The 10,342-nt window shown below is 39.9% G+C and overlaps 1 protein-coding gene across 3 annotated transcripts; it reads left to right on the forward strand.

Moving 5' to 3' along the window:
• Window positions 1-4,404: 4,404 nt before the first annotated feature.
• LOC137168067 (prostaglandin E2 receptor EP1 subtype-like) lies at window positions 4,405-9,776 on the forward strand. 3 transcript variants are annotated; one of them, XM_067570513.1, is made up of 3 exons: window positions 4,405-4,597; window positions 5,932-6,860; window positions 8,661-9,776. In XM_067570513.1, exons 2-3 carry the CDS (start codon window positions 5,979-5,981, stop codon window positions 8,934-8,936), a joined length of 1,158 nt encoding a protein of 385 aa, XP_067426614.1. In that variant the 5' UTR covers window positions 4,405-4,597; window positions 5,932-5,978; the 3' UTR covers window positions 8,937-9,776. The 3 variants fall into 3 exon arrangements, with proteins under 3 accessions (XP_067426614.1, XP_067426615.1, XP_067426613.1); XM_067570514.1 differs by lacking the exon at window positions 4,405-4,597 and adding an exon at window positions 4,774-5,107 and having other exon boundaries at window positions 8,617-8,813; XM_067570512.1 differs by lacking the exon at window positions 4,405-4,597 and adding an exon at window positions 4,788-5,107.
• The last annotated feature ends 566 nt before the right edge of the window (window positions 9,777-10,342 follow it).

The following is a 10,342-nucleotide window of genomic DNA, read 5'->3' on the forward strand; positions in this document are numbered from 1 at the left end:
GCAAACAGTTGTCTAATTACACGTCCAGAAGATATGGAGCAACATTAGCATTTATATGTAGTTGTGTTTCTGGTCATCTAGAGAATATAAGTGCAATATTCACTCTCCTTTTAGTCACCAACTCCTGACGGAAATATTTGTCTGTCAGTCTATTGTTTGGTATTGGGAAGTGTATAATTGTGTATAATTAGTTTATCAGAGCTTTTTCCGCTGAAAAGAGCTTTTAGCTGCTGCTGATAACGGGACTGATGAGGACGTGAGACTTAACCAAAACAATACATTTTCCAAAACAATTAGCTGGAAGATGCTAAAATGCTGACGGTAACTGCAGAAATGATGATGATTCTCAGTGGGTTCATCACAGTGACCCCCTCTCACTTTACAAATAGTCATTGGATCAGCTATTTGTATGAACATATTGCTTACTGCAGTATTAACGTTCAGAAATCATTTTCCCATATATCATTGGAAAAATGATCTTCACTAGAATTTTAAATGAAGTTCTGTGGGTGACAATGTGACAATGCTTGGCTGTACAACATGAGTATGTATGACTAAGCAACAAGTGGGCTGCTAGTTGTTCATCAGAAGAGGGGAACATTTTCACGTACACTTGTTTTTGAACATGTGTGCAGGCTATGTGTTAGTCTAAGTTTCCATGTTTCCCTGGACAAACAGTAGTGAGGAAGCTGTGGTTTACTGGTCTCTGGTCAAGGGCATTTCTAATATCCCTTGTGTGTAAATCAGCTCCCTGGGGGCCTGAGCAAGACTTCTCATCTGCTGCTGTTTTGTTCATGCATGTCAGAGAAACTCTATGAGATAACTTTCTTTTCTCGCATATGTGTTCTTACGTACGTGCAGAAATGCACTGTAATGGAGTTAGCAGGAATCCACATTATTATTGTTATAGTAACCTTAAACCTACAATAACAGATTTTTTGGTCACTTTGGGGCAGCAGAAACAAGTTGTGAAGCTTTTAAGTTCAGCAAACAGATGCCAATTTACACATCCGTCAGGAATGAGCAACATTAGCATTCATTTGGAGTCGTGATCTGGCCACCTGATGAATGTAGGTACAATAGTCATTTTCCTTTTAACCCTCTTTCTGATCTCTACCAGTTCCTGAGGGAAATATCTGGCTCTTTAGCTGCTAAATGTTATGCTATGTTAACTAGTGTTTGCTAACTGTGCCATTTGGTGCTGGGCAGTTATAGTGTATATTGTATAGTGTTGTTTTTTAGAGCTTTTTTTTGCTGAAATAAGATTCATGAGAGCAGAGTGAACTAAAACAGTGAAGTTACCTGCTATAAAAGCTGAAAGACACTAAAATCCTGAGGGAAACTGTGGTGATGCTGTTGTGATTGAGAAATATTTGCCAGATACAGAAAAACTATTCAGCCTAAACACTCCCCTGTATATCAGGGAAATTGGAATTCATGAGGTAGCTTGATCCCAAAAAAATGACTAATGTTATCCAGAATATTAACTGATAAGTTAAGCGGGGGTGCGGAAGTTGTAGTGACTCCACAGTTACATAGTATGCCAAAAAAGGTCAGAGTACAAGAGATCAAGAGATATAAGGTATTTTTTTTGCCACCAGTTCCCAGAAATAGCCCACCTCTCCTCTCCTCTCCTCTCCTCCACTCTCCTCTCTTCTCCTCTCCTCCCCTCTCTTCTATTCCCTCCCAAGAACCTCCACAACCACACTGCCATGAAGGACAGTCAGACATACTTTCACTGCATGCGATCAGTCGAGGGGTCTTTAGACTGAGCCTTTCCAGGACTGTGTAGGCAGTGGGGGCACGGGAGAATAATTTTAATACATTACTTTATGTATAACTGCTTTACGTGAAGTATCTCCAGTCAACTTAAAGAGCAAGACCATAGTATTGTATTATTCATTTGGACCATAAAGATGGATCATTTTAGAAAAAATGCCAAAAACACACTTTGCAACAGGGTGAAATAACAGTCATCTCGACCCATTATCATGGCTAGCTCCTACTTTATCAAAATACACTTTCCCTGAGACAGTGAACAATTGATTGCATATAAAACCCAATGAGCATGACTTGCATAATTACAGAAAAATGTTTGGACTAAAAGCATGGTAATTATGAGGTTTTCGACAAATAAATCATGGAATTTTTTGTGGCTGTTTTCTTTTTTACAGAAATGCAGAGAATGGAGTGACAAACAAACTGCAGCCAACTGTATCCATCCGTTCTGCCGTGTTCTTCTGACGATGTGGATGATTTGAAACTGTGACACTGTCACACAACAAGTCTCTCGTCAGACAAACGCCATTTAAGAGAAAAATGTGAAACTGAGGGCACTGATTGACACAAAGTGGAGATTTAGCAAACACGATGAGCCTCAGGTATACATGGTTTCTGGTGTTTTTACTGGACCTGGGCTGGGCCATTCGGTCAACAGATTCCTGCGTAATGAAATGAGGCATTCAAAGTCTAAAACACATCCCTGGACAAGGTGGAGCTCTTTGAGCCTGAGGCCTTTCAATCAGGTGAGAGTGATTTTCAGAAAAGTCACACATACTCTGTAGTAACATATTTATCATAGGTTCAAAATAATACTAGGTAATCCTAACAAAGCAGCTTGTAGTCAAATTAGAATTATTGCTGAATTGATGTTGTACAGCACAACACAAAGTCAGTCTTTAGACTTATTTACAGTTGTTTTGCCATGTGGTTTCCTGTTCTATTGTGTATCCCTTTGGTACAAATAAAAATATGCAATCAACATGGCTACACAATTGAGTAAATAGCAACCATGTGGAGTTAAGATACAGCAGCAAAGACTGAACGTCTCAAAAAAACACAGAGAAGTCGTTAAATGTAAGCCGGTGAAAAAAAATTCATTCTTCCTTTAGTATGTGTAGAGACAGACGATGGCACACACAGAAGTGGAAAAAGATCCTCAAAGCCAAGAGAATCAGACATTGTGTGGCAGAGGGTCACTGTTATAAAGCCTTTACCAAACATTTTTTCACCTTTTGTTTTCATTTTAAAGTCCAAATTATTTTTAGTTCAGTTTTTTTTGCAGAAACGGTCACTGTGCAAAAATATATTGAGGTATGTTTATACATCTAACCTGAGATGAATTCCTTCTTGTGGTTAAAGAGAACACTTCTTTTGTTTGATACTGTAAATATCATGAGATATTCATGAGGAGAAAGACAAACATTTTTAGACATGAGGGAGGACATCTGTCACATCTGTCTTTGTGTTGCTACAAAAGAAAAGAGAGTATGTTTATACTTGCCTTTATCCTGTTCTAATGCTGTAACTGTGTGAAGATAAAATGACCCATAATAAGCATGCTTCCCTATTTTGCTGTGCTCTTTTACAGAGCAGACTGGCTTCCTGCCTCCTGTCTTTTCAGCAGATAGCTCTCCATGTGCCATCTCTCCTCCCAGCCTCCTTTCCATTCATGAGTTCTTCCATTCAGCATAATTCAGCCGCATCAGGTGTTAATCTAAGCTTGGCGCCATGTTTTGACTGACAAGGATGCATCAACCCCAGCTGATGCTGCTGCAGCTGCACCTGTCTCTAATGTTGCAGTAAATGGGATGCAGTCTGACTCTTTGGCCAGTACAATTCACTTGTACTCATACTTGTACTCTTATGTGATGTGTGCTGTTAAAACACATTTTTAAAATCACATTTTTTTAATTAAAATGTTCTAGCACAAACGCCTCACCATAACACACACACGTACAGTATATTTCATGTGTTTATGCACCCACATTCCAGTCCTTACCTCACTGCTCTACCAGTCAAAGAGGACATTTTTCAGAACACAGCTGCAGTGTGTTTGTGAACAAAGAGCTGTATTGTGTACATTTACACTTCATTTTACAGCAGAGTCCCGCCACTGTTATGACATAAGGTGACAGGGAGATAAGATGTCCTCCCACTGGAGGAGATATTTCAGAGATGTACCAAGATGTGCCTTACTGGTGATGACAGGAATCTGAGACGCTCCAGATTCTCTCTTTTCATCATTTGATTCTGCAGGCTTAGTACTATGACACTGGTATTTTATGTTTCTTTGTTTTTTCATCTGAAATGTGCAATGTGCTTTTCCTCCCAAATAATCCCTCTCTGAGGCGATGCCTGGAGCATTAAATCCTAATGTCCCCAGCAGCAGCAGCAGCAGTCTGGCTGGCCTTTTAGAGAACTGGAAAATTATTTGCAGTCACAGCTGCAGCTTCAGACTGTGACAGAGATGTTTGTAGTGGCGGGAGCACAGCTGGTTTACATCGGTGAGAGCTGACCACGGGGCTATTGAGGTTGTTCTGATGAAGCAGGCAGGGAGGGGAGTGTTTTATTTCTACAGAATTAACAGAGGTTGTCTCAGAGAAGGGACGAGTCTCGAGGGCAGTAAGGCAAACGTGATGCAGGTTCACGTTACTTCAACCATCTGTTACGAAGTCTAATCTGGTTTAAATCAGAATACACTACAAAGATGTTTAATTTAAACTGCTGTGATATGAGATCATACTTATTTTAGTTGATAACTACATCACTGCCCATAAAAGTGATACTTTAAAGGAACATCTTCCTGCAGCTGCAGGTAGGTCTGCCCTCCGATTTTAAATTCTACAGGTTGTTGTTGTTGTTAGCCTTAATTTTTAAGCCTCTACATCCAATAATTGTCCTGCGAGGTTGAGTCAGGGGCGAGGCAGTTGAAATATTCATAGTCTCCTCTGGGATTCTGTCGAGTGGCCCATTCACTCCGTCCGCTCCAAGCTGCTGCAAGGAAATTGCTGGTTTTCTCCAACTGATACACCCAGAGGCGATGTGAGCACGGTGCAGCTCCGGCATATAAAAGCAGCCAGCCGCAGTCAGAGTCACAGAGGACATGCTTGTGCAATGTTACAGGGAGGCTGCTTGTTCTGAGAGCAATCAGAGAGGAGTTTCCACACAGCCTTAGTTTCATAATGTGGAAACACTTCAGGTGAAGAAGTCCTCTTTCTCTGAGAGAACAACTGCTCAAACCTGGATTTATTTATTTTAGGTAGCTTCAGTTATGACTAATTGTCAAAATCAACCTAGTCATGTCCATGGATTTCTTATTTCAAAGGTAGGACACATTTAAACATACATTTAAACTTACATGTGAAGGTAAATTCAAAGGACATAGGGCATGCTCTGAGGCTATCATTCCAAGTTACATTTCTTTTTTCCTAAATCTTCTTATTATGTCTTCTTATGTTAAAATGCTTTTTTAATTTTTGGGTAAAATTTACCGTTTGGATTGAGCCTATTTGTGGTCAGAGGATATGTCAAATGATAACAAATGGAAAGAAATTACATAACTTTTTACAGAAAAGGAAATGAAACACTCTCACATCAACTTCAAAACTGTGATAGTTGGAAGGAAAACGAGACTCCAGATGTGCGGTAATGTTTGGCAAGAAGGAGTTGTGTCTTAAAGTATATCGGATGTAACACATACAGTGTGCAGATTTACCGACTTCCTGCCTGTAAATAAATCTTCAATATAATCCCAGTAATGTATTCCTTGCATGTTTATGTATGACTTGTTGTGAGCTACATACAGTACAGATATGATTTACTGATTTATTAAAGCCACTGTTTCATCACTGCTGCACAGTAACTGTATTTTTCAAGGAATGTGTGCAGCAATGTTCAGTGTCAACAGAAACTGTCAGAACTTGTTCAGACTGCTCGTTCTGCCTTGTACGAAGAGAAAAGTGAAGATCTTTGCGCCTGAACCTCAGAGTGTGCTCAGAACTGATTTGTTGTGTTTTAAAGATGACTCACTTTATCCTGAGAAGCTGTGCTTGTTCATAGAGACAACAGTAATGAAACACATTCTTTGACGTTTTCCCCCCATAAAATATTTGAAGCTCGTTATCTGATCCAATTTCTTTTCCCTCTCAGCACCTTCTCAGACAAAGGAACCACATCAGGCCCGGAGCCCAGCAGTGATGTTGGCAATGCAGCACTACAACACCTCGGGCATTATTGCCTCCTTTCCCCTCTCTAACCACACCACCATGGTGCAGGAGCCTGAGGTGGCAGCCGTAACCCATAATACCACCCGTCCACTGAGCACTCCCGCAGCTGCTGGCATCTCCATGACTCTGGGCATTGTGTTCAATGTGGTGGCCCTCGTCATTCTTGCCAAGGCTTACAACCGCTTCCGTCGACGCTCAAAGGCCACTTTTCTGCTCTTTGCCAGCTCCCTGGTGGCTACTGACCTGGCTGGACATGTTATCCCCGGAGCCCTCGTGCTGAGAAGATACTCAGCAGGCATTGAGTCCACTGGGACTGATCCAGTCCCCACCTTTCGAGATGATCCTTCGGGTGATCCTGACCCCTCTTGTCTGTTTCTGGGGAGTTGCATGGTGTTCTTTGGCTTGTGCCCACTCTTCCTGGGCTGTGCCATGGCTGCTGAGCGCTGTCTGGGTGTCACAAGGCCTCTTCTCCACGCTCGGCTGGTGACCACAGCAAGGACAAAGATAGCACTGGCCCTGATCTGGCTACTGGCTTTATGTGTGGCCCTTTTGCCCTTCTTCAGTTTGGGTGCCTACACTCACCAACACCCAGGGACATGGTGCTTCATTAGGGTGATGGAGGGCACTAAAGCGACTGATCTGGCCTTTGTGATGCTGTTCTCTGGACTGGCTTTGAGCTCTCTGGCCTCGGCCTTTGTGTGTAACACCATCAGTGGGATCACGCTAGTTAGAGCAAGGCTAAAGAAGAAGCCCAGCTCCCGACGCAGCTCGGCTAGGTCGCACGACACTGAGATGGTGGTCCAGCTGGTTGGCATCATGGTCACCTCCTGCATCTGCTGGAGCCCTCTGCTGGTGAGTTTGGGGTGGATCAGATTGGGAAAAAAGTGAAAATGTGTTGCACCAACGCCTTGTGTTATCTAACAGACATTTAATCACACTAAAAACAGGCATATTTTAATATGATTAAATGTCACTGTATGGATAGGGTATATGTGTTGTGCGAGATTTCTCAAATCACAGATTAGTGTTAAAAGGGGAAAAGGAAATTAACTTTATCAAATTTACTAATTTTTTAGGAAATTGCAAACAACTTTGATTACTTTTTAAAAATTTTGATAAACATGTCAATACACCACCATAAACATGACATTATGTTTAAGGGAAATAATTAATTCCATTAAAATGCATGACAAAACTATATAATTTTCTCAAATTCTCTGTATGCGCCCATGAAATGAAAGATGTTCATAAAAAACAAGACAAATCTTATTTATATTCATGCAGCTTTTATTAAAACTGAGCGCTCGCTCATGTCAGATGAAGTGGTTTGTTGATTAGTTAGCTACAGTCTCTGACGTCATTTAGATAGCTAACACTCCAGGTCATTAGTAGCTGTTTGACTGCTAATAACAGAACTTTGGTATAATTTTACAGTTATAATTTAATACCAAAAGAACAAAGTAAATTAACAGACCTAAACTATTAAAGATTGAAACATTCCAGTTATGTCGTGCTTATAACTCCACACAGTGATACACAGTTTAGTCTGACTGTCAAAACTAAGAAGGGACAGCTCATAGCGTTTCATCACAGAAAGATGTTCAGAGCAGCAGGAAACAATTGAATTTCATGATCATTCCAAATTACTTAAGTAGCTTCACCATTATTTATGTTATCACTCGTGCCTATCAGAGAATGATCTTATTTAAACTCACATTACTGAGCACTGACAGAGTGCTCTGTCAGTGATAATATTGACCCAGAGAAGAGTTTGTTTAATTTATTGAGCATTCCTGGTGGCTTACAGCAGCTGCCTAAGAAATTTATTTTCTTATACTGTCAAACAACATTTTAACCCCTAACATGCAGATTTTTCTTGTTGGAAAAATCATCTCTTTGCTGTCTGACAGTATCATATACATATATTCTTTATCAGCATATTTCACCTCTCCATTGAAGATATATGGTGTTTACACCAAGTGAAATATTCAAACCTAAGACTCAGTGATTTTAATAGCTGCACCATTCTATCAAGCTGACATATTCTTGATGTCGTGTGTATAATTTAATTCACATTTCCAAAGATGTCAGACTGACATATTTGGTATTTTTGGGATCTTGAGGTCCCAAAAATACCAAGGGTGAGGTCTCTACCAGATAATAAAGTTCTGCGGGTGGAAGCAATGTTTGGCTGAACAGCATGAGGTTGTAATGACGCATCGCCAGATCACTGCGGATGAAGGGGCTAAACAGTATTGCTATTATCATGAATCACAGATATTTTTTGCACAGAAAAGAAAAAAAGGAACACATTATGGTTCTTAGTTAATTAATTCATTAAATTTAATGCATTTGCTCAACAGATGTATGAACTGCATAAATGCATCACAATTTGTTTCCATTATTTGGTCAAACATTTTGAGCTCATAATAATGTCACACTGCAGAAATATCCCAGATTTTTCAGGGTGTAAGCTTGAAAAGGATGTAACATGTCGGTTGTGAACAAAAGCATATTTGCAATAAAGTATTAGCACAGCCAAAAAACAAACATCTATTACATGAAATATTTCATCATCACTGCTATCTATTTGTTTTTATTTTATTAGGTGCTACAGGATGAGCCTAAAGCTGTTTCTTTGGTTGTTTTTAGATCTTTGGACTGATATCAGCCACACGGTCCTACAGTGGCTCCCTAAACAGTGACATAGACACTTATAGGAGCCTGATGGTGACGGGTGTCAGGATGGCAACCTGTAACCAGATCCTGGACCCGTGGGTCTATATTCTGCTGCGACGCGCCATCCTCAGGAAGATCTACCGCATCACTAGAAGGCAGGCCAGTTTCAAGGGAAGCAAGTTCTTTTCCGTCCGCTGGGATGTCAGCTCCTTTCAGAACTCAGAGAAGAGCAGTGCTAATAAGATTTAAGGGACTTATAGAGGAAGATAGAAAAACTGGCATCTATCAGTCTTCAAGGGATTCTCTGTCACTTGACAGCGGGATCAGCACTGAACCCAGGAGCCAAACATCTGGATCAGACTTCAGTGTTAAAAGGTCCCAAATGAAAATAGATTACTCTCTTGGCTGGTGGGAAAGAGAGTCACCTTGGTTTGTGTGTATGAATTATTATGTGATGGGATCCCAAGTGGTTAAGAATTGTTTAAAATATAATTGACTGGCTGATGATAACCTCTTAGGTTGTTGTATGTATGAGCCAGTGTTACACCAGAAAGGGAAAAATCCCCAGCTCATTATAAACTGCTAATAGTGTATGCAATATGGCCTGTATGCAGGACACGTTTGCAATGTAGTCTGTCCTCTGTGAGAGCAGACGTACTGTAAATTTTAAAATATATATTTTGTTGGTTGGAGTATAATATGTTAACTTTTGCTGAAGAGAAGACTGTATCTAGTCTTGAAGCAAACATCTCACCACAAAAGTTTTGTCTGTAAACGTTATATTCGTTTTGTTCTCTGACATAATGTAAAAGTCAATGACTTGTGTAAATGCTCACACAAGAGAGCAAAAGAAAAGGCTGTGCTTTTACCTCAGCTTGAAGATGTGAAAAATATCCCACGTGTGTCCAATGTAGTGCTGTGACATGAATGTGAATGTGTGTCTTTATTGCGTGTCTGTGAATATATCTACAGTATTTTCCCCGAGTGTATGGGGACTGAAGTGAAGCTATCTGTTGCAAAAAGCTAAATGAATGTGATATTGTCAAGAAAAGGGAATGTAAAATGACATAATAAATGGTTGCCTGTTAATATTTCATCTCATTCTTGTTTATAATTTGCATCATATTTTACATCTTTGTCAAAATTTGGTAAGATTTCCTATATGCAGCTATATTTGGACATGAGACCTTGTGCTGTTAAACATTTAGCACATTTCATACACAGCGACTGGTCAAAGTGCTTTACAAAGTACATAAAATATGTAAGATAAGATTAGAATAAAAAAACACACAGAATGTGTGTACAGGTAGGTTTTAGGTTTAGATTTAAAGCAATAGTTCAACATTCTGGGAAACATGCTTATTCACTTTCTTTAGAGTTAGATGAGAAGAGTGAAGATGTGCAATGATTTTCTATATTCCATTGTGGGCAATGCGCCTCAGTTTTGACTTTACTTCGATAGGTATCATTCTGGCATGTCCAGTCATTAATTTCTGCAGTGTGCTGATGTGCATGGTCCTATATTGTGTGTCAATGGGACCATAGTTATTCAGTGAAAGAGGAACGTAAGTATCATCTGCATAAGTATGGTATCTTATCTTGTTTTGATAAACCTGATAGTATGTACAGATTGAATATAAAGGTGACAAGTATTG

The sequence above is a fragment of the Thunnus thynnus genome, chromosome 17 (genome assembly GCF_963924715.1).
Source record: "Thunnus thynnus chromosome 17, fThuThy2.1, whole genome shotgun sequence".
In the NCBI taxonomy this organism is placed as follows: Eukaryota; Metazoa; Chordata; class Actinopteri; order Scombriformes; family Scombridae; genus Thunnus; species Thunnus thynnus.